The following is a 27,829-nucleotide window of genomic DNA, read 5'->3' on the forward strand; positions in this document are numbered from 1 at the left end:
CTCGGGGGTCCCGGCGCTCCAGGGCCTCTGTGCGGCGCGGGGGATGACGGGAGTTGTAGGCTCGGGGCAGCACGGGAGTTGTAGGCGCCGGAGAGGCTTTAACGAGGTTCTGTGGGGCGGGGGAGGAGGTTTTGGGGATATCTGAGCGTCCCTGGGGGCACTCAGGGATCCTGGGGGTCGGGGGTGGAATTTAGGGGCACCTGCGGCTCTGGGGGGACATTTGGGGGACATCTGGGAACTTGGATCTGGGCCCTCTCTATGTGGCTGCGGGGCATGATGGGACTTGTAGGCTTGGCCCCATTGAGAGTCTATGGCGCCGCGGAGCACGACGGGAGTTGTAGGTCCCGCTATAATGGCGCTCTATGGGGCCGCGGGGCACGACGGGAGCTGTAGGCCCCGCTACAATGGCGCTCTATGGGGCCGCGGGGCACGACGGGAGTTGTAGGCCCCGCTACAATGGCGCTCAGTGGAGCCGCGGGGCACGACGGGAGCTGTAGGCCCCGCTACAATGGCGCTCAGTGGAGCCGCGGGGCACGACGGGAGTTGTAGGCCCCGTTACAATGGCGCTCTATGGGGCCGCGGGGCACGACGGGAGCTGTAGGCCCCGCTACAATGGCGCTCTATGGGGCCGCGGGGCACGACGGGAGCTGTAGGCCCCGCTACAATGGCGCTCTATGGGGCCGCGGGGCACGACGGGAGCTGTAGGCCCCGCTACAATGGCGCTCTATGGGGCCGCGGGGCACGACGGGAGCTGTAGGCCCCGCTACAATGGCGCTCTATGGAGCCGCGGTGCATCACGGGAATTGCAGTCCAGCTAGCAATACTTCTCTATGGGGCCGCGGTGCACGACGGGAGTAGTAGTCAAAATGGCGCCGCCTCGAGGTACCGCCCCTCGACGCCGCTGATTGGCCGCGCGCCCTGATTGGCAGCCGCGCGGGCCAATGGGAGGCGGCGGCGGCGGCAGGCGGGAAGCGGCGGCGCCTGCGGGCGGCGGTGAGGGGGGGGCGCGGATTTTGGGGCGTTTTTTGGGGAATTTTGGGGGTTTTTGGGGAGTTTTGGGGGAATTTTGGGGATCCCTCCTGACCCCCCCACCCCCGGCAGGCCCCAGAGACGCGCCCGGAGCCGCCATGGCCGCCAAGGTGAAGGTGGAGAAGCCAGGTGAGCTCGGGGAGCCAAAAATCCCCAAAATCCCCCCAAAATTCCGCCAAAATCCCCTCAAATTTCACCCAAAATCCCCCCAAAATTCCTCCAAAATCGCCCCAAATTTCCCCCAAAATCCCCCAAAATTTCCCCCCAAAATTCCCACAAAATCACCCCGAAGTTCCCAAAAATTCCCCAAATTTTACCCCTAAAATTCCCCCCAAAAATTTCCAAAATCCCCGAAAATCTCCCCAAAAAATCCCCTTTTTTCCCAAAATCCCTTAAAAATCCCCAAATCTTCTCAAAATTGCCCAAAATGTCCTAAGTTTCAAAAAAAATACCCCCAAAAATTCCCCAAATTCCCCCCAAAAATTCCCAAGAAACCCCAAAAGTTCCCCAGAAAATTCCAAAAATCCCCGAAATTCCCGAATTTTCTCCCAAATTCTCCAAATTCCCCAAATTCCCAAAAATTCCCCAAACCCCCCCAAAAATCCCTGAATTTCCCCTGAGACCCCCAAAATTCCCCCCAAAAAATCCATAAAAATTCCCAAAATCCCCTGAAAAATTCCCAAAATCCCCCCAAAATTCTCCCAAAAAATCCCCCTAAAATTCCCCAAATTTTTCCCAAAAATCCCCCAAAATTCCCATTAATTTCCCCCAAACTCCCCCAAAATTCCATAAAAATCCCCCCCAATATTCCCCCTAAAATCCCCCAAATTTCCCCCAAAATTCCTCCCAAAATCCCCCAAATTTCCCCCAAATTTCCCCCAAATTTCCCCCAAAATTCCTCCTAAATCCCCCAAATTTCCCCAAATTTCCCCAAAATTCCCAAATTTTACCCAAAATTCTCCCAAAAATCCCAACAAAACTCCCATTTCCCTCCCTCAAAATTCCCATTTTACCCCCCAAAAATCCCCAAATTTTTCCCCAAAAATCCCCAAATTTCCCCCAAATTTCCCCCAAATTCCCCCAAATTTCCCCCAAACCCCCAGAATTCCCGGAATTCCCGGAATTCCCGATTTTCCCCATCCCGGTTCCAGAACTTTCCCCCGGAGCCGCCCGGCGCCGCCTCGACGCCGTCCTGGAGCAGCTGCAGCAGCGCGGCCGGTCAGGAAAGGGGGATTGGGGAATTTTGGGCAAATTTGGGGGATTTTGGGGGATTTTGGGAATTTTCAGGGAATTTTGGGGATTTTTTAGGGGAATTTTGGGAATTTTCAGGGAATTTTTGGGGCGAAATGGGGAATTTCACTGGGGATTTCCAGGGAATTTTGGGGGAAATTTGGGGAATTTTGGGGATTTTAGGGAGTTTTGGGGGATTTTGGGGGAAATTTGGGGGATTTTGGGGGAATTTTGGGGGATTTTGGGGGATTTTAGGGAGTTTTGGGGGATTTTGGGCGATTTTGGGAATTTTGGGGGGATTTTGGGGGATTTTAGGGAGTTTTGGGGGATTTTGGGGGAATTTTGGGAATTTTCAGGGAATTTTCAAGGAATTTTGTGGATTTCTTAGGGGAATTTTGGAGGGATTTTGGGGGGAATTTGGGAATTTTGGCAGAATTTTGTGGATTTTTGGGGGAATTTTGGAAAAATTGGGGGGAGTTTTGGGCAAATTTGGGAATTTTGGGGATTTGGAGGAGTTTTGGGAATTTTCAGGGAATTTTGGGGATTTCCAGGGAATTTTGGGGAAAATTTGGGGAAAATTTGGGGGATTTTGGGAATTTTCAGGGAATTTTGGCAGAATTTTGTGGATTTTTGGGGGAATTTTGGAAAAATTGGGGGGAGTTTTGGGCAAATTTGGGAAATTTGGGAATTTTGGGGGAAATTTCGGGAATTTTTGGGGGATTTGGGAATTTGGGGAATTTTGGGAATTTTTGGGGGAATTTTGGAGGATTTGGGGGAATTTTGGGGGAATTTTGGGGAATTTCATTGGGGATTTCTGGGGAAATTTGGGGGAATTTTGGCAGAATTTTGGGAATTTGGGGAAAATATGGGGGTTTGGGGGGATTTTTGAGGAATTTTGGGCAAATTTGGAAATTTTGGGGGAAATTTGGGGGATTTTGGGGAATTTTAGGGAGTTTTGGGGGAATTTTGGGAATTTTCAGGAAATTTTGGGGGAATTTTGTGGATTTTTTAGGGGAATTTTGGGGGTGAAATGGGGAATTTTGGGGGGATTTTGAGGAATTTTTGGGGGAATTTTGGAGGATTTGGGGAATTTTGGGGGGATTTGGGAGTAATTTGGGGATTTTGGGAAATTTTGGGGGGAATTTTGGGGGTCTCAGGAAATTCGGGGATTTTTGGGGGGTTTTGGGAATTTTGAAGGGAAATTTGGGGCAATTTAGGGAATTTTGGGAGGTTTTTTGGGAAAATTGGGGAATTTTGGGGAATTTGGAAAATTTTTTTGGGAATTTCATTGGGATGCTGGGAAGTTTTGGGGGAATTTTTTTTGAATTTTGGGGAAAATTGTGGGAAATTTGGGGCATTTTAGGAGAATTTTGGAGGATTTGGGGAATTTTTGGGAGGATTTTGGGGGAAAATGGGAATTTTGGGGGATTTTTGGGTTTTTAATTGGGAATTTGGGGGAAATTTGGGGATTTTGGGGGAATTTTTGGGAGAATCTGGAGAATTTTGGGGAAATTTTGGGGGAATTTGGGATTTTTTTTGTGGGGATTTTGGGAAGAATTTGGGTTTTGGGGAATTTTGGGGGATTTTGGCGAGATTTGGCAAATTTGGGGTTTTTTTGGAGGAATTTTGGGAGTTTTGGGGAATTTTTTGGAGAATTTTTTGGAAATTTTGGGGGATTTGGGGACTTTTGGGGCGATTTGGAATTTTGGGGAATTTTTGGGGTATTTGGGGTTTTTTGGGAGGGTTTTGGGGCTATTTTGGGTTATTTTGGGTGATATTTTGGGGGTGATTTTGGGTATTTTTGGGGTGATATTTTGGGTATTTTTAGGGTAATTTTGGGCTGTATTTAGATATTTTTGGGGTTATTTTGGGGGTGATTTTGGTTATTTTTTGGGCGATATTTTGGGTATTTTTGGAGTTATTTTTGGGATTATTTTGGGTATTTTTGGGGTGATTTTGGGTATTTTCGGCGTGAATTTTGGGATGATTTTGGGTATTTGTGGGTGATATTTTGGGGTATTTTTGGGGTGATTTTTGGGATTACTTTGGGTATTTTTGGGGTATTTTTGGGTGATTTTTGGGATTATTTTGGGTGTTTTTGGGGTGTTTTTGGGGTGATATTTCGGGTGATATTTTGGGTATTTTTGGGGTGATTTTTGGGATTATTTTGGGTGTTTTTGGGGATGTTTTTGGGGTGATTTTGGATATTTTTGGGTTTTCCCAGGGAGCCGCTGGAGGAGGAGCCGGGAAAGGGACCCGGAGAGACCCCGGCCAAGTGAGAGACCCAAAATTCGGGAATGGGACCCAAAATTCGGGAATTGGGAACAAAATTCGGGAATTGGGACCCAAAATTCGGGAATTGGGACCAAAATTCGGGAATTGGGAACAAAATTCAGGAATGGGGACCCAAAATTTGGGAATTGGGACCCAAAATTCGGGAATTGGGACCAAAATTCGGGAATTGGGACCAAAATTCGGGAATTGGGAGCGAAATTTGGGAATTGGGACCCAAAATTCGGGAATTGGGACCAAAATTCCGGAATTGGGAGGGAAATTCGGGAATTGGGACCCAAAATTCGGGAATTGGGACCAAAATTCGGGAATTGGGACCCAAAATTCGGGAATTGGGAGCGAAATTCGGGAATTGGGACCAAAATTCGGGAATTGGGAGCGAAATTTGGGAATTGGGACCAAAATTCGGGAATTGGGACCAAAATTCCGGAATTGGGAGGGAAATTCGGGAATTGGGACCCAAAATTCGGGAATTGGGACCAAAATTCGGGAATTGGGACCCAAAATTCGGGAATTGGGAGCGAAATTCGGGAATTGGGAGGGAAATTTGGGATTTGGGGGATTCAGGGACCCCAACATTTGGGATTTTGGGAGGGGGGATCTCAAATTTCCCCTCCCAGGTCCCAAAATTCCCAAATTTTCTGCAGGGAGGCCTCGCCCAGCGCCCCCGGGAAGAGGTGAGAGGCCAAAATTCCCCAAAATTCCCTTAAAATCCCCCAAAATTCCCTAAAAAATTCCCCCAAAATTCCCAAACATTCCATTAAAAAAGAAATCCCCCAAAATTCCCAAAAATTCCTTTAGAAATTTCCCCCAAAATTCCCCAAATTTTGAAAAATTCCATTTAAAAATTCCCCTAAAATTTCCCCTAAAAATTCCCCAAATACCCAAAAATTCCAAAAAAATCCCCCAAATATTCTCCAAATTTCCAAAAATTCCCTTAAAATTCCCCAAATTCCAGAAAATTCCCTAAAAAATTCCCCCAAAATTCCCAAATTCCCAAAAACTCCCCAAAGTTGCCCAAATTCCCAAAAATTCCCTTAAAATTCCCTTAAAATTCTGTTTTTTCCCATTTTTTCCCGTTTTTTCCCCATTTTTCCCGTTTTTTTTCCCCTTTTCCCTCTCTTTTCCAACCCTTTCTCTCACTTTCCCATTTTTTCCCATTTTTCCCCTTTTTTCCCCGTGTTTTTCCCATTTTTCCCCCTTTTTTCCTGTTTTTTCCCATTTTTCCCTCTCTTTTCCCACCATTTCACGTTTCCATGTTTTTCCGTGTTTTTCCTGGTTTTTTGCCCGTTTTTTCCCCTTTTTTCCCATTTTTCCCTCTCTTTTCCCTCTGTTTCTGTCACTTTTCCATGTTTTCCTGTGTTTTTCCCGTTTTTCCCGTTTTTCCCCTCTCTTTTCCTGCCATTTCTCTCACTCTCGGGTGTTTTCCCTGTTTTTTCCCATTTTTTCCCTGTTGTTTTCCCCGTTTTTCCCCGTTTTTTCCGGTGTTTTTCCCGTTTTTCCTGTTGTTTTCCCGTTTTTCCCCATTTTTCCCGTTGTTTCCGGTGTTTTACCCGTTGTTTTTCCTGTTGTTTCCCATTGTTTCCTGGGTTTTTCCCGTTGTTTTTCCCATTTTTCCCCATTTTTCCCCATTTTTCCCCGTTGTTTTCCCCGTGTTTTCCCCGTTGTTTTTCCATTGTTTTTCCCGTGTATTCCCCGTTTTTCCCGTTGTTTTCCCCGTTGTTTTTCCTGGTGTTTCCCGTGTTTTCCCCGTGTTTTCCCCGTTGTTTTTCCCGTGTTTTTCCCGTTTTTCCCGGTGTTTTTCCTGTTGTTTTTCCCGTGTTTCCCCCGGTGTTTTCCCCGTTGTTTTCCCGCTGTTTTCCCTGTTTTCCCGTTGTTTTTCCCGTTGTTTTCCCGTTGTTTTCCCGTTGTTTTTCCCATGTTTTTCCCGTGTTTTTCCCGTGTTTTCCCGGTGTTTTTCCGTGTTTTTCCCGCTGTTCCCCGCTGTTCCCCGTTGTTTTCCCCGCTGTTTTTCCCGCTGTTTCCCATGTTTTCCCCGTTGTTTTCCCGTTGTTTTTCCCGCTGTTTTTCCCGTTGTTTTCCCGTTGTTTTCCCGTTGTTTCCGTTGTTTTTCCCGTTGTTTTTCCCGTTGTTTTCCCCGCTGTTTCCCGCTGTTTCCCGTTGTTTTCCCCGTGTTTTTCCCGCTGTTCCCGCTGTTTTCCCCGTGTTTTCCCGCTGTTTTTCCCGTGTTTTTCCCGTGTTTCCCTGCTGGTTTTCCCGCTGTTTTCCCGTGTTTTTCCCGCTGTTTCCCGTTGTTTTCCCGTTGTTTTTCCCGTTGTTTTTCCCGCTGTTTCCCCCGCTGTTTCCCGTTGTTTTCCCGTGTTTTCCCGCTGTTTTTGCCCGTTTTCCCCGCTGTTTTTCCCGCTGTTTTCCCCGTTGTTTCCCGTTGTTTTTCCCGTGTTTTTCCCGTTGTTTTCCCGCTGTTCCCGTTGTTTCCCGTTGTTTTCCCGGTGTTTTCCCGTTGTTTTCCCGCTGTTTTTCCGTGTTTTCCCGTTGTTTTCCCGCTGTTCCCGAGGCCGCCCGGGCGCTTCCCGCAGCAGCGCCGCAAGAAGAGGAGGGAGGGGGGGAGGGGCCCGAGACGCCCCCCCCGAGACAGAGTGAGCGACATCCCGGGAAAAACCGGGAAAAACCGGGAAATACCGGAAAAATACCGGGAAATACCGGGAAATCACGGAAAATACCGGGAAATACCGGGAAAATCCCGGAAAATCCCGGGAAATACCGGAAAAATCCCGGGAAAATCCCGGAAAATCACGGGAAAACGGGAATTTGGGGGGAAGAAATGGAAATTCCAAAAAAATTTGGGAATTCTGGGGGGAAAAAATGGGAATTTGGGGGGAAAAAATGGGAATTCTGGGGGGAAAATGGGAATTGTGGGGGGGAAATGGGAATTCCAAAAAAAATTTGGGAATTCTGGGGCAAAAAAATGGGAATTCGGGGGGAAAAAATGGGAATTCCAAAATAAATTTTGGGAATTCTGGGGCAAAAAAATGGGAATTCGGGGGGAAAAAATGGGAATTCAAAAAGAAAATTGGGAATTCTGGGGGGAAAAATGGGAATTGTGGGGGAAAATGGGAATTCCCAAAAAATTTGGCAATTCTGGGGGGAAAATGGGAATTCTGGGGGGAAAAACGGGAATTCTGGGGAAAAAAATGGGAATTCCAAAAAAACTTGGCAATTCTGAATCAGAATCTGGGAATTCTGGGGCAAAAAAATGGGAATTCCAAAAAAAAATATCCAGGAATTCTGGGCCAAAAGACAGGAATTCCAGAGAAATCTGGGAATTCCAGGCCAAAATTTGGGAATTCAGGGGCAAAAAAAAGGAATTCCAAAAAAAATCTGGGAATTCTGGGGCAAAATTTGGGAATTCCAAAAAAATCCGGGAATTCTGAGTCAAAATCTGGAAATTCTCACCCAAAACCAGAGTGAGACTGAAATTCCCAAAAAATCCGGGAATTCTCAGAAAAAAAATGGGAATTCTGGGCCCAAATTTGGGAATTTTGGGCCCAAATTTGGGAATTCCAAAAAAATCTGGGAATTCCGGGCCAAAATTTGGGAATTCTGGGCTAAAAAATGGGAATTCTGAAAAAATCTGGGAATTATCACAGAAATCCGGGAATTCTGGGGCCAAAATTTGGGAATTCTGGGACAAAAAAGGGGAATTCAAAAAAAATCTGGGAATTCTGTACCAAAATCTGGGAATTCTCACCCAAAACTAGAGTGAGACTGAAATTCCCAAAAAATCCGGGAATTCTGGGCCAAAATTCGGGAATTCAAAAAAAAATCTGGGAATTCTCGGGCCAAAATTTGGGAATTCTGGGCTAAAAAATGGCAATTTTGAAAAAAATCCAGGAATTCTGGGGAAAAATCTGGGAATCCCAAAAAAAATCTGGGAATTCTGGGGCAAAAAAAAAAAAAAATGGGACTTTCCACCAATATTTGGGAATTCTGTCCCAAAATTTGAGGATTTTCCCATTTTTGGGAGGATTTTCCCATTTTTGGGGTGATTTTTCTCCATTTTTGGGGTGAATTTTCCCATTTTTTGGGTGAATTTTCCCAATTTTGGGGTGATTTTTCTCCATTTTTGGGGTGAATTCTCCCATTTTTGGGTTTATATTGGGATTATTTGGGATTTTTTGGCGCTTTTTGGGGTTTTTTGGGTTTATTTTGGGGATTTTTGGGGTTTCTGGGGTGATTTTGGGGTTTTTCGGGGCGCCGAGCTCATTTTTGGGGTGAATATTCCCATTTTGGGGTTATTTGGGATTTTTGGGTGATTTTCATGTTTTTTGGGGGTTTCTGGGCTGATTTTGGGGTTTTTCGGGGCGATTTTTGGGTTGTTTTTGGTGTTTCTGGGGTGATTTTGGGTTTTTTTGGGGCACCAAGTCCATTTTTGGGGTGAATATTCCCATTTTTGGGATGATTTTGGGGTTATTTTTGGTGGGTTTTGGGGTGATTTGGGATTTTTGAGTTTATTTTGGGTTTTGGGGGTTTCTGGGCTGGTTTTTGGGGTTTTTTGGGTGATTTTTGGGTTTATTTGGGGTTTTGGGGTTTTTCGGGGCGCCGAGTCCATTTTCGGGGTGAATTTTCCCAAATTTTGGTGTTTTTGCCCCGTTTTCCGCCCAGACTCGTTCGTGATCCGCCTCTTTGGGTTTTTTTGGGTTTATTTTTGGGGTTTTTGGGGTTTCTGGGGTGATTTTTGGGGTGAATTTTGCCATTTTTGGTCAATTTTCCCAATTTTGGGGTGATTTTCTCCATTTTTGGGGTGAATTTTTCCATTTTTTGTGGTGATTTTGGGTTTTTTTTGTTTTTTGGGTTTATTTTGGGTTTTTTGGGATTATTTGGGGTGATTTTCAGGTTTTTGGGATTTCTGGGTGATTTTTGGGTTTTTGGGGTTTTTTGGGGCGCCGAGTCCATTTTTGGGGTGAATTTTCCCATTTTTGGATGATTTTGAGGTTATTTTTGGTGGGTTTTGGGGTTTCTGGGCTCATTTTTGGGGTTTCTGGGGTGATTTTTGGGGTTTTTGGGGGCGCCGAGTCCATTTCCGGGGTGAATTTTCCCGAATTTTGCTGTTTTTGCCCCGTTTTCCACCCAGACTCGTTCGTGATCCGCCTCTTTGACCGCAGCGTGGAGCTGGGGCAGTTCCCGGCCGGGACCCCCCTGTACCCCGTGTGCCGCGCCTGGATCGGGCACAGCCCCGCGCCCGCGCCCGCCCCCGAGCAGGTCTGCCACTGGGTTATACTGGTTTGGACTGGGAGGGACTGGGAGGGACTGGGGGCAAAAAACCCCGCGGGTTTTGGGTGAAAAATGGGGATTTTAGGGGCAAAAAATGCGATTTTTGGGGGAAAAATGGGAATTTTTGGGGAAAAAATGGGAATTTTGGAAGGGAATGTGGGACTGGTTTGGACTGGTTTGGACTGGGAGGGAACTGGTTTATACTGGGAGGGACTGGGGGCAAAAAACCCCGCGGGTTTTGGGTGAAAAATGGGGATTTTAGGGCAAAAAATGCGATTTTTGGGGGAAAAATGGGAATTTTTGGGGTAAAAATGGGATTTTTGGATGGGAATGTGGGACTGGTTTGGACTGGTTTATACTGGTTTGGACTGGTTTATACTGGGAGGGACTGGGGGCAAAAAACCCCGTGGGTTTTGGGTGAAAAATGGGGATTTTAGGGGCAAAAATGCGATTTTTGGGGAAAAAATGGGAATTTTGGAAGGGAATGTGGGACTGGTTTGGACTGGTTTGGACTGGTTTGGACTGGTTTAGACTGGTTTATACTGGGAGGGACTGGGAGGGACTGGGAGCAAAAAACCCCGTGGTTTTTGGGTGAAAAACGGGGATTTTAGGGCAAAAAATGCGATTTTTTGGGGGGAAAATGGGAATTTTTGGGGTAAAAATGGGATTTTTGGATGGGAATGTGGGACTGGTTTGTACTGGTTTGGACTGGTTTGGACTGGGAGGGACTGGGAGGGACTGGGAGGGACTGGGAGCTGAAACCTTAGCGCACTTTTGGCCAGAAATGGGGATTTTAGGGAAAAATGCGATTTTTGTTGTACTGGTTTAAACTGGTCCGTACTTGTCTGTAACTGGTTCGTACTGGTTTGTACTGGTCTGTAACTGGTCCATACTGGTGCATACTGGTTTGTACTGGTCTCTAACCAGTTTATATTGGTTTATACTGGTCCATACTGGTCCATACTGGTCTCTAACCAGTTTATGCTGGCCCGTACTGGATTATACCGGTCTCTAACTGGTCCATACTGGTTTATACTGGTCCCTAACCGGTCCATACCGGTCCATAGTGGTTTATACTGGTCCGTACTGGTCCATACTGGTCCATACTGGTCCGTACTGATCCATACTGGTCTCTAACTGGTCCATACTGGTCCATACTGGTCCATACTGGTCCATACTGGTCCATACTGGTCCCTAACCGGTCCATACTGGTCCATAGTGGTTTATACTGGTCCATACTGGTTTATACTGGTCCATACCGGTCCATACCGGTCCATACTGGTCCATACTGGTCCATACTGGTCCATACTGGTCCATACCGGTCCATACTGGTCCATACTGGTCCATACCGGTCCATACTGGTTTATACCGGTCCATACTGGTCCATACTGGTCCATAGTGGTTTATACTGGTCCCTAACCAGTCCATACTGATCCATACCGGTCCCTAACCGGTCCATACTGGTCCATACCGGTCCATACTGGTTTATACTGGTCCCTAACCGGTCCATACTGGTCCCGCCAGGCCCCGCCCGGCTCCGAGGACGTGCTGGCGCTGCCCCCGCCCGGCCCCGCCCGGCTGCCGCGGCTCCCGGAGCCGCTGGGCCCCGAGGAGAGCGCGGCCCCGCCCGGACAGGTGGGTGCGACCCAAAATGTGACAAAATCGGCCCAAAAACAGCCCAAATGGACCCAAAATGGGCCCAAAAACAGCCCAAAATGGGCCCAAAATGGGCCCAAAATCAGCCCAAAATCAGCCCAAAATGGGCCCAAAATCAGCCCAAAATGGGCCCCGGAATCGGCCCAAATTATCACCAAAATCAGCCCAAAAACAGCCCAAAATGGGCCCCCGAATCGGCCCAAATTATCACAAAATTATTACAAAAAACAGCCCAAAATGGGCCCCGGAATCGGCCCAAATTATCACAAAATTATCACAAAAATCAGCCCAAAATGTGCCCCGGAATCGGCCCAGATCGGCCAAAATTATCACAAAATTGTCACAAAAACCAGCCCAAAATCTGCCCAAAAATCAGCCCAAAATCTGCCCCCGAATCGGCCAAAATTATCACAAAATTGTCACAAAAATCAGCCCAAAATCTGCCCCAAATTTGGCCAAAATGTGCCCAAAATCAGCCCAAAATGTGCCCCAAAATTGGCCCAAAATGTGCCCCAAAATCAGCCCAAATCGGCCAAAATTATCACAAAATTATCACAAAAATCAGCCCAAAATCGGCCCAAAATGTGCCCCAAAATCTGCCCAAATTATCACAAAATTATCCCAAAATCATCCAAAAATTATCGTAAAAGTCAGCCCCAAAATCAGCCCCAAAATCAGCCCAAAATCGCCCCAAAATCTGCCCAAAAATCAGCCCAAAATCTGCCAAAATCTGTCAAAATTATCACCAAAATCAGCCCGAAAATCCGCCCCAAATTATCACAAAATTATCCCAAAATCAGCCCCAAAATCTGCCAAAATTATCCCAGAAATCAGACCAAAATCTGCCAAAATTGCCCCCGAAAATCAGCCCAAAAATCGGACCAAAATCAGCCCAAAATTATCCCAAATCAGCCCAAAATCCCTCCAAAAATATCCAAAAAATCCCCCAAAAAATCAAAAAAAATCCTCCAAAAAAAATCAAAAAATCCCCCCAAAAATCTGAAAAAATTCCCAAAAAAATCCCCCCAAAAAAATTCCCCAAAAATCCCCCAAAAAATCTGAAAAATCCTCCAAAAAATCCTCAAAAACCCAAAAAAAATCCCTAAAAATCCCCCAAAAAAATCCCTCCAAAATACCCAAAAAAATCCCCCCAAAAATCCCCAAAATCCCCTCAAATCTCCCTAAAAAATCCCCCCAAAAATATCTCAAAAAATCCCCAAAAATCCACCAAAATCCCCAAAAAAATCCCTTAAAAATACCCCCATAAATCCCTCAAAAAAATCCCAAAAATTCCCCCAAAAAATCCTCCAAAAAATGCCCAAATAATCCCCAAAAAACTCCTCCAAACATCCCCAAAAATCCCAAAAGAATCCCCAAAAATCCTCCCAAAAAATCCCAAAAAAGTCCCAAAAAATCCTCCAAAAAAATCCCCAAAAACACCTAAAAAAATCACAAAAAATCCCCCCAAAAAAACCAAAAATCCCGGAAAAAATCCAAAAAAATCCTCCCAAAAAATCCCAAAAAAAGTCCCAAAAAATCCTCCAAAAATCAAAAAAAATCCTCCAAAAATCCCCAAAAAAAACCCCAAAAATACGTAAAAAATTTACAAAAAATCCCCAAAAATCCTCCCAAAAAGTCCCAAAAAATCCTCAAAAAAATCCTCCAAAAATCCCCAATAAAATCCCCAAAAACACCTAAAAAAATCACGAAAAATCCCCCCAAAAAAACCAAAAATCCCAAAAAATCCTCCCAAAAAATCCCAAAAAAAGTCCCAAAAAATCCTCCAAAAATCCACAAAAAAACCCCCAAAAATACGTAAAAAAATTACAAAAAATCCCCAAAAATCCTCCTAAAATCCTCCTAAAATCCCCAAAAACAACTAAAAAAATCACAAAAAATCCCCCCAAAAAAACCAAAAATCCCAAAAAATCCTCCCAAAGAAATCCTCCAAAAATCCCCAAAAAAACCCCAAAAATACGTAAAAAAATTTTTAAAAATCCTCCCAAAAAGTCCCAAAAAATCCTCAACAAAATCCTCCAAAAATCCCCAAAAACACCTAAAAAAATCACAAAAAATCCCCCCAAAACCCCCAAAAATCCCTGAAAAAATCCCAAAAAAAACTCCCAAAAAATCCCAAAAAAATCCTCAAAAAAACTCCCAAAAAAATAAAAAAAAAATCCCCCAAAAAAAATCCCAAAAAACCCCAAAAATCCTCAAGCCCCGCCCCCGGTGGCCAGGCCCCGCCCCCGTGTGACGTCACCTCTCTGGCCCCGCCCCCGCTGTGACGTCACGGCTCTGGCCCCGCCCCCAGGGTCCTGACCCCGCCCCCTCCATCACCTCCCTGATCTACCGGAACATGGAGAGGTGGAAGCGCGTCCGGCAGCGGTGAGGACTGGTTATACTGGTTATACTGGTTATACTGGGAGGGACTGGGAGGGACTGGGAGGGAAATGGGATGGACTGGGAGGAACTGGGAGGGACTGGGAGGGAACTGGGAGGAACTGGGATGGAACTGGGAGGGAACTGGGCGGGAACTGGGATGGACTGGGAGGGAACTGGGAGGGACTGGGATGGACTGGGAGGGAACTGGGATGGACTGGGAGGAACTGGGAGGGACTGGGAGGGACTGGGATGGACTGGGAGAGAACTGGGAGGGGACTGGGAGGGACTGGGGGGAACTGGGAGGGACTGGGAGGGAACTGGGAGGAACTGGGATGGACTGGGAGGGAACTGGGATGGACTGGGAGGAACTGGGGGGAACTGGGAAGGACTGGGAGGGACTGGGAGGGACTGGGATGGACTGGGAGGGAACTGGGATGGACTGGGAGGGAACTGGGATGGACTGGGAGGAACTGGGGGGAACTGGGAGGGACTGGGAGGGACTGGGATGGAACTGGTTTATACTGGGAGGGAACTGGGATGGACTGGGAGGGAACTGGGATGGACTGGTTTGAACTGGGAGGGACTGGGAGGGAACTGGGGGGAACTGGGATGGACTGGGAGGAACTGGGATGGACTGGGAGGGAACTGGGAGGGAACTGGGATGAACTGGGAGGGACTGGGACGGACTGGAATGGAACTGGTTTATACTGGGAGGGACTGGGATGAACTGGGATTGAACTGGGATGGAGTGGGATGGACTGGGATGGAACTGGGATGGACTGGGAGGGAACTGGGAGGGACTGGCACAAACTGGGAGGAAACTGGTTTATACTGGTTTATACTGGGATGGAATTGGTTTATACTGGGATGGAATTGGTTTATACTGGGATGGAATTGGTTTATACTGGGAGGGAACTGGGGGTGTGAAAATCCGGGGGGGGTTTGGGGTGAAAAACGGGGATTTTAGGGGTGAAAATGGGAGTGGGAGGGAACTGGTTTATACTGGTCTGTACTGGTCCATACCGGTCTCTAACCGGTCCATACTGATCCATACTGGTCTCTAACTGGTCCATACTGGTTCTAACTGGTCCATACTGGTCTCTAACTGGTCCATACCGGTTCTAACTGGTCCATACTGGTCCATTCTGGTCTCTATCCGGTCCATACTGGTTCTAACTGGTCTCTAACCGGTCTATACTGGAGTCTAACCGGTCCATACTGGTCTATACTGGTTCTAACCGGTCCATACTGGTGTCTAACTGATCCATACTGGTTCTAACCAGTCCATACTGGTCTCTAACCGGTCCATACTGGTTCATACTGGTCTCTAACCGGTCCATACTGATCCATACTGGTTCTAACCAGTCCATACTGGTCCATACCGGTCTCTAACCGGTCCATACTGGTCCATACCGGTCTCTAACCAGTCCATACCGGTCTCTAACTGGTCCATACTGGTCTCTAACCGGTCCATACCGGTCTATTCAGGTCCATACTGGTCTCTAACCGGTCCATACTGGTCTCTAACCGGTCCATACTGGTCCATACCGGTCTCTAACCAGTCCATACCGGTCTCTAACTGGTCCATACTGGTCTCTAACCGGTCCATACCGGTCTATTCAGGTCCATACCGGTCTCTAACCGGTCCATACTGGTCTCTAACGGGTCCATACTGGTCCATACCGGTCTCTAACCGGTCCATACTGGTCTCTAACGGGTCTGTACCGGTTCTAACCGGTCGGTCCCGGTGCCGCAGGTGGCGGGAGGCGGCGCAGCGGCAGCAGCAGCGCTACGGGCCCAGCCTGCGCCTGCTGCGCCTCATCTACGAGCGGCAGTGAGGCCACGCCCACCCGGGACACGCCCACCCGGGACACGCCCACCCGGGACACGCCCACTATGGACAAGCCCATCCCCTCTCAGGCCACGCCCACCCTGGACACGCCCATCGAGGTCACGCCCACTATGGACAAGCCCAACCCCACTCAGGCCACGCCCACCCAGACCGTGGCCACGCCCACATTGGACCCACTCAGACCACGCCCACATTACCCAAACCCACCCAGGCCACGCCCACCCTGACCACACCCACACCCATATGCCCACCCCCACCCTGACCACACCCACCCAGACCACGCCCACATTGGCCACACCCACCCAGACCACGCCCACATTGACCACACCCACCTGACCACGCCCACACTGACCACAGTGAAAATGGCCACTCCCACCTTGACCACGCCCACACTGACCACACCCATTGGCCACCCATGTTGCCCACACCCAACCAGACCACGCCCACATTGACCACACCCACACGGACCACGCCCACACTGACCACGCCCACATTGACCACACCCACCTGACCACGCCCACACCCCCAAGCCACGCCCACAGTGACCACACCCACACTGACCACACCCATAGTGGCCACACCCACAATGACCACACCCACACTGACCACGTCCATTGGCCACACCCACAATGACCACTCCCACCTTGACCACACCCACCCTGACCACACCCATCGTGGCCACGCCCATTAGGACCGCGTCCACATTGGGCACACCCACCCAAACCACGCCCACAGCCAACCAGACCACGCCCACATTGGCCACACCCACATCCATTCAGACCACGCCCACATTGGCCACACCCACATCCATTCAGACCACGCCCACATTGGCCATGTCCACCCCGGCCACGCCCACAATCACCCTGACCACGCCCACAGTGACCACACCCACCCATGCCACGCCCATTGGCCACACCAACCTGACCACTCCCACCTTGACCACGCCCACATTGACCACACCCATTGACCACCCATGTTGCCCACACCCACCCAGGCCACGCCCATTGGTCACACCCACCTGACCACGCCCACACTGACCACACCCATTGACCACCTATGTTGCCCACACCCACCCAGACCACGCCTACACTGACCACTCCCACACTGACCACTCCCACATTGACCACACCCCAAGCCACGCCCACAATGACCACACCCACCAAGACCATGCCCAGTGGTCACACCCATCATGGCCACGCCCACAGGTATCCTGGCTATGCCCACAATGACCACACCCACATTGACCACACCCATTGACCACCCATGTTGCCCACACCCACCCAGACCACGCCCACAATGACCACACCCACCCAGGCCACGCCCATTGGCCACGACCACACTGACAATGGCCACTCCCACCTTGACCACACCCACCACAATGACCACACCCATTGACCACCCATGTTGCCCACACCCAACCAGACCACGCCCACATTGACCACACCCACACTGACCACTCCCACATCCAAAGCCACGCCCACAATGACCACACCCATAGTGGCCCACACCCATCATGGCCACGCCCACAATTAGTACACTCACACTGACCACACCCATAGTGGCCACACCCATCATGGCCACGCCCACAGCCACCCTGACCACGCCCACAATGACCACACCACCCAGACCACTCCCATTGGCCACGCCCACCCGGCCACGCCCCTCCCCAATAAAAGCTCCGTCATTTCCATATTCAGGAGTGCGACCAATCAATGCCTTTATTTGGGAAAGGGGGCGGGGCTCCCGTGGGGCGGGGATGACGTCATCGCTCCTGGGGGAAAGGGGAGGGGCTAAATGTGAGGCCACGCCCACTTTTGGGGTGGCCACGCCCACTTTGGGGGATTTGCTCCACCCACTCCGAAGGCCACGCCCCTTCCTGCTCCGCCATTGGCTGGGTTGGCCACGCCCCAATTTTCCCATTGGTGGCCGTAAAGCCACGCCCACAACCTATCCCATTGGCTGCTGCAGGCCACGCCCCCGTCTCGGGGCTTTCTCATTGGCTGATCCAGGCCCCACCCCCTCCTGGCTCTCTGCCATTGGTTGGGTGAAGCTCCGCCCCCTCCCCACTCCCATTGGCTCCTTCCGACCCCGCCAAGCTTCTCCCATTGGTCGCTTTAAGCCCCTCCCCAACATTTCCCCCTTGCCATTGGCTGCTTCTGGCCACGCCCCCAATCTCAGGCTTTCCCATTGGCTGCTTTAAGCCCCACCTCCTCCCGCTGCTTTCCTATTGGTTCTTTCAAGCCCCGCCCCCAAATCCCCTCTATTGGCCACTCCAAGCCCCGCCCCCGCCTCCAGGCTCTCCCATTGGCTGCTCAGAGCCCCACCCTCCATTCGGCCTCTCCCATTGGTCACTCAAAGCCCCGCCCCCAATTTCCCCCACTTCCATTGGCTGAGCACAGCCCCGCCCCCTCCCTCTCTGATTGGCCCGTCCCGGCCCCGCCCTCACCTCTCTGCGCCGCCATTGGCTGCCGCGGTGGGCGGGGCGGGCTCAGGGCTCTCCCATTGGCTGGGTGAAGCTGAGGGCGTCGCCCAAGGCTCCCCATTGGCCGCGGCGGCTCTGGAACAGCCCCACCCACACGCCCAGGCCCAGCCCCCAGAGCGCCGCGCCCAGCGCCGAGCGCAGCACGTCTGGAAACGACCCAAAAACGGGCAAAATCACCCCAAAATCAGCCCGAAATCAGCCCCAAAACCATCCCGAAATCAGCCCAAAAATCACCCCAAAATCACCCAAAATCAGCCCCAAAACCAACTCAAAATCACCCAAAATCACCCCAAAACCATCCCAAAATCAGCCCCAAAACCAACCCAAAATCACCCAAAATCAGCCCCAAATCAGCCCGAAATCACCCAAAAAACCACCCCAAGAATCAGCCCCAAACAGCCCCAAAATCACCCAAAATCACCCCAAAAACCACCCCAAACAGCCCAAAATCACCCCAAAATCACCCAAAATCAGCCCGGCCCAGCCCCCAGAGCGCCGCGCCCAGCGCCGAGCGCAGCACGTCTGGAAACGACCCAAAAACGGGCAAAATCACCCCAAAATCACCCAAAATCACCCAAAATCACCCCAAAATCAGCCCAAAATCACCCAAAATCACCCAAAATCAGCCCAAAATCAGCCCAAAATCACCCAAAATCACCCCAAAAAACATCCCAAAATCAGCCCCAAAACCAACCCAAAATCACCCAAAATCACCCCAAAATCACCCAAAATCACCCCAAAAAACAGCCCCAAAACCATCCCAAAATCACCCAAAATCACCCAAAATCACCCAAAATCAGCCCCAAAACCAACCCAAAATCACCCAAAATCAGCCCAAAATCAGCCCGAAATCACCCAAAAAAACACCCCAAGAATCAGCCCCAAACAGCCCCAAAATCACCCCAAAAACCACCCCAAAATCAGCCCCAAAACCAACCCAAAATCACCCAAAATCAGCCCAAAAATCACCCCCAAAATCACCCCAAAATCAAACCCAAAATCACCCAAAATCAAACCCAAAATCAGCCGCAAATTCAGCCAAAAATCAGCCCCAAATCAGCCCAAAATCAAACCCAAAACCATCCCAAAATCAGCCCAAAATCAGAGCCAAAATTAGCGCAAAAAACACCCTCAAACAGCCCCAAAACCATCCCAAAATCAGCCCAAAAATCAACCCAAAATCACCCAAAAAAAATCCCAAAAATCACCCCAAAATCACACAAAATCAGCCCCAAATCAGCCCAAAATCACCCCAAAATCAAACCCCAAATCACCCCAAAATCACACAAAATCACCCCAAAATCAGCCCGAAATCAGCCCCAAAACCATCCCAATATCAGCCCAAAAATCAACCCAAAATCACCCAAATTCACCCATAAACCACCCCAAAAATCAGCCCCAAACAGCCCCAAAATCACCCCAAAATCAGCCCAAAATCACCCAAAATCAGCCCGGCCCAGCCCCCAGAGCGCCGCGCCCAGCGCCGAGCGCAGCACGTCTGGAAACGACCCAAAAACGGGCAAAATCACCCCAAAATCACCCCAAAACCATCCCAAAATCAGCCCAAAATCACCCCAAAATCACCCAAAATCAGCCCCAAAACCATCCCAAAATCACCCAAAATCAGCCCAAAATCACCCAAAATCACCCCAAAAACCACCCCAAAAATCAGCCCCAAACAGCCCCAAAATCACCCCAAAATCACCCCAAAATCTCCCAAAATCACCCAAAATCAAAACCAAAATCAGCCCCAAAATCAAACCCAAAATCAGCCAAAAAAAATCCCAAAAATCACCCCAAAATCACACAAAATCAGCCCCAAATCAGCCCAAAATCAAACCCCAAATCAGCCCAAAATCAGCCCAAAATCAAACCCCAAATCACCCCAAAATCACCCCAAAATCACACAAAATCACCCCAAAATCAGCCTGAAATCAGCCCCAAAACCATCCCAATATCAGCCCAAAAATCAACCCAAAATCACCCAAAATCACCCCAAAAACCACCCCAAAAATCAGCCCCAAACAGCCCCAAAATCACCCCAAAATCACCCCAAAATCACCCAAAATCAGCCCCAAAACCATCCCAAAATCAGCCCAAAATCACCCAAAATCACCCAAAATCACCCAAAATCAGCCCAAAATCACCCAAAATCAGCCCAAAATCACCCAAAATCACCCAAAATCAGCCCAAAATCACCCAAAATCACCCAAAATCAGCCCCAAATCAGCCCAAAACCCAATTTTCCCGTTTTTCCCGTGTTTCCCCATTGTTTTCCCAGTTTTCCCCCCATTTTCCCCATTTCCCATTTTCCCCATTTCCCCCGCATTTTTCCCATTTTTCCCATTTTTCCCATTTTCCCCATTTTTCCCGTTTTCCTGTAGTTTTCCCCCATTTTTCCCATTTCCCCCCATTTCCCTGTTATTTTTCCCCTTGTTTTCCCCGTTCTTTCCCCCATTTTTCCCGTTTCCCTGTGGTCTTTCCCCGTTTTTTCCCATTTTTCCCATTTCCCTGTGTTTTTTCCCCATTTCTGCCCCTTTTTTTCCCATTTTTCCCATTTCCCTGTGGTTTCTCCCCATTTTTTCCCGTTTTCACCCCATTTCCCGTCTCTCACAGCTCTTGATTCTCGGCTGTTTTTCCCCCATTTTTTTCCCCGTTTTTTTCCCATTTTTCCCCATTTTTTCCCCGTTTTTCCCATTTCCCCGTGGTTTTTCCCCATTTTCCCCCTTTTTTTTCCCATTTTTCCCATTTCCCCGTGATTTCTCCCTGTTTTTTCCCGTTTTCCCCCATTTCCCCCTCGTTTTTCCCCATTTCTCCCCATTTTTTCCCCGTTTTTCCCCATTTTTTCCCCGTTTTTCCCCCATTTTTTCCCCGTTTTTCCCCATTTTTTCCCCATTTTCCAATTTCCCCGTGGTTTCTCCCCGTTTTTCCCCCAATTTTTTCCCTATTTTTTCCCATTTCCCCCCATTTTTTCCCGTTTTTTTCCCGTTTTCCCCCATTTTCCCCCATTTTTCCCATTTCCCCGTCGTTTCTCCCCATTTTTTTCCTGTTTTCCCCTGTTTTTCCATTTCCCCGTGGTTTTCCCCCCTTTTTCCCCATTTTTCCCCATTTTTTCCCTGTTTTTCCCCATTTTCTGCCATTTTTCCCATTTCCCCGTGGTTTCTCTCCGTTTTCCCCCATTTTTCCCCCATTTTTCCCCATTTTCCCCGTTTTTCCCGTTTTCCCCCCGTTTTTCCCATTTCCCCATGGTTTCTCCCCATTTTTCCCCCTTTTTTCCCATTTTCCCGCATTTTCCCTCAGTTTTTCCCCATTTCTCCCCCTTTTCTCCCCGTTTTTCCCCATTTTCCCCCATTTTTGCCCATTTTTTCCCCATTTTTCCCGTTTTCCCCCATTTTCCCCCCGTTTTTCCCCGTTTTTTCCCGTTTTCCCCCCCTTTTTCCCATTTCCCCGTTGTTTTTCCCCGTTTTTTCCCGTTTTCCCCCATTTTCACCCCGTTTTTCCCCATTTCTCCCCCTTTTTTCCCCATTTTTCCCCATTTTTCCCCATTTTTTCCCCGTTTTTCCCCATTTTCCGCCATTTTTCCCATTTCCCCGTGGTTTCTCCCCGTTTTTTCCCATTTTCCCCCATTTTCCCCCATTTTCCCCCCGTTTTTCCACATTTTTCCCTCCATTTTTCCCCATTTTTCCCCATTTTTCCCCCATTTTTCCCTGTTTTTCCCCATTTTCCCCCGTTTTTCCCATTTCCCCATGGTTTTTCCCCATTTTTCCCCATTTTTCCCCATTTTTCCCCGTTTTCCCCCATTTTTCCCCGTTTTCCCCCCATTTTTCCCCGTTTTCCCCCATTTTTCCCCATTTTCCCCCCGTTTTCGCCCCATTTTCCCCCATTTCCCCCCCGTTTTTCCCCATTTTTCCCCGTTTTCCCCCGTTTTTCCCCATTTTTCCCCGTTTTTCCCCATTTTTCCCCATTTTTCCCCATTTTTCCCCATTTTCCCCGTTTTTCCCGTTTTCCCCCGTTTTCGCCCCGTTCCCGTCTCACAGCTCTTGATCCGGGGCTGTTCTCCGAAGGGCGGCGCCAGGAACGCCGCCCGGAAAAACCAAACGACGTTAACGAGCCACAGGAACGGCAGCGCCAGGAACCCGCCTGGTTAACCATGGGTTAACCATGGGTTAACCAGGTTAACCAGCCACAGGAACGGCAGCGCCAGGAACCCGCCTGGTTAACCAGGTTAACCATGGGTTAACCATGGGTTAACCGGGTTAACGAGCCACAGGAACGGCAGCGCCAGGAACCCGCCTGGTTAATGATGGGTTAACCATGGGTTAACCAGGTTAACCAGCCACAGGAACGGCAGCGCCAGGAACCCGCCTGGTTAACCAGGTTAACCATGGGTTAACCCGGGTTAACCAGGTTAACGAGCCACAGGAACGGCAGCGCCAGGAACCCGCCTGGTTAATGATGGGTTAACCATGGGTTAACCAGGTTAACCAGCCACAGGAACGGCAGCGCCAGGAACCCGCCTGGTTAACCGGGTTAACCATGGGTTAACTGGGTTAACCAGGTTAACGAGCCACAGGAACGGCAGCGCCAGGAACCCGCCTGGTTAACCATGGGTTAACCATGGGTTAACCAGGTTAACCAGCCACAGGAACGGCAGCGCCAGGAACCCGCCTGGTTAACCAGGTTAACCATGGGTTAACCATGGGTTAACCAGCCACAGGAACGGCAGCACCACGAACCCGCCTGGTTAACCATGGGTTAACCATGGGTTAACCAGGTTAACGAGCCACAGGAACGGCAGCGCCACGAACCCGCCTGGTTAACCCGGTTAACCATGGGTTAACCATGGGTTAACCATGGGTTAACCAGCCACAGGAACGGCAGCGCCACGAACCCGCCTGGTTAACCGGGTTAACCATGGGTTAACCAGGTTAACGAGCCACAGGAACGGCAGCGCCACGAACCCGCCTGGTTAACCGGGTTAACCATGGGTTAACCAGCCACAGGAACGGCAGCGCCACGAACCCGCCTGGTTAATGATGGGTTAACCATGGGTTAACCAGGTTAACCAGCCACAGGAACAGCAGCGCCACGAACCCGCCTGGTTAACCATGGGTTAACCATGGGTTAACCAGGTTAACCAGCCACAGGAACGGCAGCGCCAGGAACCCGCCTGGTTAACCATGGGTTAACCGGGTTAACCAGGTTAACGAGCCACAGGAACGGCAGCGCCACAAACCTGCCTCGTTAACCAGGTTAACCATGGGTTAACCATGGGTTAACCATGGGTTAACCAGCCATAGGAACGGCAGCGCCACGAACCCGCCTGGTTAACCTGTGGTTAACCAGGTTAACCCGGGTTGGTGACTGGTTAACAGCAGGTTAGTCACCGGTTAACCGCCGGCTAACCACGGGCTAGTCACTGGTTAACTGCGGGTAACTGACCGGTTAGCCGTGCGTTATTCACCCGTTACCGACAGGTTAACTGCAGGTTAGTCACTGATTAACAGTGGGTTAACAGCGGGTTAGTCGCCAGTTAACCACAGGTTAGCGGCGGGTTAGCGACTGGTTAACAGCAGGTTAACTGCAGGTTAGGCACTGGTTAACCGTGGGTTAACCACAGGTTAGTCACCAGTTACCAGTGGGTTAACTGCAGGTTAGTGACCAGTTAACAGCAGGTTAGTCACTGGTTAACAGCGGGTTACTGACGGGTTAACTGTGGGTTAGTCACCGGTTAGCAATGGGTTAGTCACCGGTTAACAGCGGGTTACCCACTGGTCACCAATGGGGTACAAATGGGTTAGTAATGGGTTAGTACTGGTCACTCATTGGTCACTCAGTGGTCACTCAGTGGTCACTCATTGGTCACTCATTGGTCACTCATTGGTCACTCAGGGTCACTCATTGGTCACTCATTGGTCACTCATTGGTCACTCATTGGTCACTCATTGGTCACTCATTGGTCAGTTGGTCACTCATTGGTCACTCATTGGTCACTCATTGGTCACTCATTGGTCACTCATTGGTCAGTTGGTCACTCATTGGTCACTCATTGGTCACTCATTGGTCAGTTGGTCACTCATTGGTCACTCATTGGTCACTCATTGGTCACTTGGTCACTCAGTGGTCACTCAGTGGTCACTCATTGGTCAGTCATTGGTCACTCATTGGTCACTCATTGGTCACTCAGTGGTCACTCATTGGTCACTCAGGGTCACTCATTGGTCAGTTGGTCACTCAGTGGTCACTCATTGGTCAGTCATTGGTCACTCATTGGTCACTCATTGGTCACTCAGTGGTCACTCATTGGTCACTCAGTGGTCACTCCGGGTCACTCATTGGTCACTCAGTGGTCACTCTGGTCACTCATTGGTCAGTTGGTCACTCATTGGTCACTCATTGGTCACTCATTGGTCACTCATTGGTCACTCATTGGTCACTCATTGGTCACTCTGGTCACTCATTGGTCAGTTGGTCACTCATTGGTCACTCAGTGGTCACTCATTGGTCACTCATTGGTCACTCATTGGTCACTCATTGGTCAGTTGGTCACTCATTGGTCACTCAGTGGTCACTCATTGGTCACTCATTGGTCACTCATTGGTCAGTTGGTCACTCATTGGTCACTCAGTGGTCACTCATTGGTCACTCATTGGTCACTCATTGGTCAGTTGGTCACTCATTGGTCACTCATTGGTCACTCATTGGTCACTCATTGGTCACTCATTGGTCACTCATTGGTCAGTTGGTCACTCATTGGTCACTCATTGGTCACTCATTGGTCACTCATTGGTCACTCATTGGTCAGTTGGTCACTCATTGGTCAGTTGGTCACTCATTGGTCACTCATTGGTCACTCATTGGTCACTCATTGGTCAGTTGGTCACTCATTGGTCACTCATTGGTCACTCATTGGTCAGTTGGTCACTCATTGGTCACTCACCCAGGTAATATTTCCGGCACAGCTGCAGCTTCTCCTCGTTCGAGACGCGCTCCAGGTTCATCTAAACCAGTATAAACCAGTATGGACCAGTATGGACCAGTATAAACCAGTATAAACCAGTATGGACCAGTACGGACCAGTATGGACCAGTATGGACCAGTACGGACCAGTATGGACCAGTATGGACCAGTATGGACCAGTATGGACCAGTATGGACCAGTATGGACCAGTACGGACCAGTATGGACCAGTATAAACCACTATGGACCAGTATAGACCAGTACAGACCAGTATAAACCGGTACGGACCAGTATAAACCAGTATGGCCCAGTCCCTCCCAGTGCTCCCAGTACAAACCAGTATCCCCATTCTCATTCCCAGTATCGCTCCCAGTTCCCTCCCAGTATAAACCAGTATCCCCCAACCTCATTCCCAGTTCCCTCCCAGTAACCCCCAGTGCTCCCAGTCCCTCCCAGTATAAACCAGTAACCTCCAATCTCGTTCCCAGTCCCTCCCAGTTTGTCCCAGTCCCTCCCAGTTCCCTCCCAGTCCATCCCAGTCCATCCCAGTATAAACCAGTAACCCCCAATCCCATTCCCAGTCCCTCCCAGTCCATCCCAGTTCATCCCAGTTTGTCCCAGTTCCCCCCCAGTTCTCACCGCGGCTCCTGCGCTGCCCGACGCGGAAATCTCGCGAGACTTCGGCACAGGGAACGAGACTGGCCGGGAACTGGGCCAAACTGGGAGGGACTGGGCCAAACTGGGAGGAACTGGGAGCACTGGGAGGGACTGGGCGGGAACTGGGACGAACTGGGAGGGACTGGGACGAACTGGGAGCGAACTGGGAGCGATCCGGGCCTTACTGGGAGCACTGGGAGCGATCCGGGCCGCACTGGGAGCGGATCCCGCTCGCCACTTCCGCATCCGAAGCCCCGCCCACCCCGCCGCAGCCAATCAGCGCCGGCAGCGCGTCCCCGACCGACCAATCAGCGCCGCCCGCTCCCACCGCCGGCGATCGGCACCGCCCCCGCCCCGCCGACCAATCGGCGCCGCCGGCCCCGCCCTCCCAACCAATGGGCGGAGGGGAGGGGGTAAGCCCCGCCCCCCGTGACGTCACCGCGGAGCGGGCGAGACCAACGGGGCCGGCGGGGGGGGGGAGGGGGATTGGGGGAATTTGGGGGAATTTTGGGGAATTTTGGGGATTTTTGGGGAATTTTGGGTCCTAGTTGGGATTTTGGGATTTTTTTTTTATTTTTTGGGGAATTTTGGAAAATTTTGGGGGATTTTTTTTTTTTCCCCCGGGAATTATTTGGGGAATTTTTGGTGAAAATTTGGGATTTTTGGGGGATTTTGGGGGAATTTTTTGGGAATTTTTTTGGGGGAAATTTTGGGGAATTTTTGGGGTTTTTTTGGGGAACTTTTTCGGGATTTTGGGGGGGATTTTTGGAAACTTTTTGGGGATTTTTGGGACATTTTTGGGGAATTTTGGAGTATTTTTGGGAATTTTTGGGGAAGTTTTGGGGGTTTTTGGGGATTTTTTGGGTTTTTTTGGAACATTTTTTGCCGAATTTCTGGGAACTTTTGTGGGAACTTTTTGGGGAATTTTGGGGAAATTTTTTTGGAATTTTTGGGGGATTTTTGGGGAACTTTTTTGGGATTTTTTTTGGAATTTTGTCGGGATTTGAGGTGATTTTTTTGGGTCAATTATTGGGGATTTTTGGGACTTTTTTGGGGAATTCTTGGGAACTTTTTGGGAATTTTTGGGGTTTTTTTTGGGAATTTTTGGGGGATTTTGGGGAAGTTTTTGGGACTTTTTTGGGACTTTTCTGGGATATTTTGGGGTTTTTTTGGGGAACTTTTTAGGAAATTTTTGGGGATTTTTGGCAACTTTTGGGGGAATTTTTTGGGGAATTTTGGGGACATTTTTTGGGAATTTTTGGCAACTTTTTGGGGGAAATTTTGGGGACTTTTTGGGGATTTTGGGAACTTTTTGGGACTGTTTGGGGAATTTTGGGGGTTTTTTTGTGAAGTTTTGGAAATTTTTGGGGAAGTTTTAAGAATCTTTTTTGGGGAATTTTGGGACTTTTTTGAGAATTGATGGGAACATTTTGGGGAATTTTTGGGGGCTTTTTGGGAATTTTTTTGGGGATTTTTTGGCGACTTTTTGGGGGAATTTTTTGGGAATTTTTTGTGGATTTTGGGTGATTTTTGGGGGAAATTCTTGGGGAATTTTGGGACTTTTTGGGAGATTTTTTTGCGACTTTTTTGGGGATTTTTGGTAATTTTTTGGGGAATTTTGGGGGTTTTTTGGGAATTTTTGTGGGATTTTTTGGAGGATTTTGGGGACATTTTTTGGGATTTTTTGGAGATTTTTTGGGAATTTTTTGGGAATTTTCGGGGATTTTTCTGGGGAAGTTCTTGGGAACTTTTTGGGGGATTTTTGGGATGTTTTTGGGAATTTTTGGGACTTTTTTGGTATTTTTGGGGGGATTTTGGGACATTTTTTGGGATTTTTTGGGACATTTTTTGGGAATTTTTTGGGAATTTTCGGGGATTTTGGGGATTTTTTTGGGAATTTGTTGGGGAAATTTTTGGGACTTTTTTGGGATTTTTGGGGGATTGTTTTTGGGAACTTTTTTGGGGATTTTTGGGATTTTTTGAGGAATTTTGGGACTTTTTTGGGGATTTTTTGGGGAT

The 27,829-nt window shown here is 49.1% G+C and overlaps 2 protein-coding genes across 4 annotated transcripts; one reads left to right on the forward strand and one right to left on the reverse strand.

The window, feature by feature from the left end:
- Positions 1–664: 664 nt before the first annotated feature.
- Positions 665–17,404, forward strand: LIN37 (lin-37 DREAM MuvB core complex component). The gene is made up of 11 exons (XM_085564525.1): positions 665–701; positions 930–993; positions 1,102–1,158; positions 2,181–2,247; positions 4,484–4,534; positions 5,199–5,228; positions 7,106–7,187; positions 9,683–9,810; positions 11,347–11,457; positions 13,790–13,863; positions 15,617–17,404. Exons 1-11 carry the CDS (start codon positions 665–667, stop codon positions 15,696–15,698), a joined length of 783 nt encoding a protein of 260 aa, XP_085420651.1. The 3' UTR covers positions 15,699–17,404.
- Positions 16,721–26,064, reverse strand: PSENEN (presenilin enhancer, gamma-secretase subunit). 3 transcript variants are annotated; one of them, XM_085564478.1, is made up of 6 exons: positions 26,021–26,054; positions 25,793–25,990; positions 25,135–25,195; positions 22,230–22,334; positions 18,159–18,340; positions 17,405–17,483 (listed from the first exon to the last, which is right to left on the reverse strand). In XM_085564478.1, the coding sequence occupies exons 3-5, from the start codon at positions 25,193–25,195 to the stop codon at positions 18,201–18,203; spliced, it is 306 nt and encodes a 101-aa protein (XP_085420604.1). In that variant the 5' UTR covers positions 25,793–25,990; positions 26,021–26,054; the 3' UTR covers positions 17,405–17,483; positions 18,159–18,200. The 3 variants fall into 3 exon arrangements, with proteins under 3 accessions (XP_085420602.1, XP_085420604.1, XP_085420603.1); XM_085564477.1 differs by having other exon boundaries at positions 25,793–26,054; XM_085564476.1 differs by lacking the exons at positions 22,230–22,334; positions 25,135–25,195 and having other exon boundaries at positions 16,721–17,483; positions 25,793–26,064.
- Positions 26,065–27,829: the final 1,765 nt, after the last annotated feature.

The sequence above is a fragment of the Lonchura striata genome, chromosome 33 (assembly GCF_050655825.1).
Source record: "Lonchura striata isolate lonStrDom1 chromosome 33, ASM5065582v1, whole genome shotgun sequence".
Taxonomy (NCBI): Eukaryota; Metazoa; Chordata; class Aves; order Passeriformes; family Estrildidae; genus Lonchura; species Lonchura striata.

Excerpts from the sequence above, each read along its gene's own strand:
- LIN37 (XM_085564525.1), top strand. The coding sequence starts at position 665 with ATGGCGCTCTATGGGGCCGCGGGGCACGACGGGAGCT. Across the intron at positions 11,458-13,789 it reads GCGCGGCCCCGCCCGGACAG|GGTCCTGACCCCGCCCCCTC; the intron begins GTGGGTGCGACC and ends CCCCGCCCCCAG. Across the intron at positions 13,864-15,616 it reads TGGAAGCGCGTCCGGCAGCG|GTGGCGGGAGGCGGCGCAGC; the intron begins GTGAGGACTGGT and ends CCGGTGCCGCAG.
- PSENEN (XM_085564476.1), bottom strand. The coding sequence starts at position 26,056 with ATGCGGAAGTGGCGAGCGGGATCCGCTCCCAGTGCGGCCCGGATCGCT. Across the intron at positions 18,341-25,792 it reads CGGGCAGCGCAGGAGCCGCG|ACGTGCTGCGCTCGGCGCTG; the intron begins GTGAGAACTGGG and ends GGTCGTTTCCAG. Across the intron at positions 17,484-18,158 it reads GCCAATGGCGGCGCAGAGAG|GAGCGATGACGTCATCCCCG; the intron begins GTGAGGGCGGGG and ends CCTTTCCCCCAG.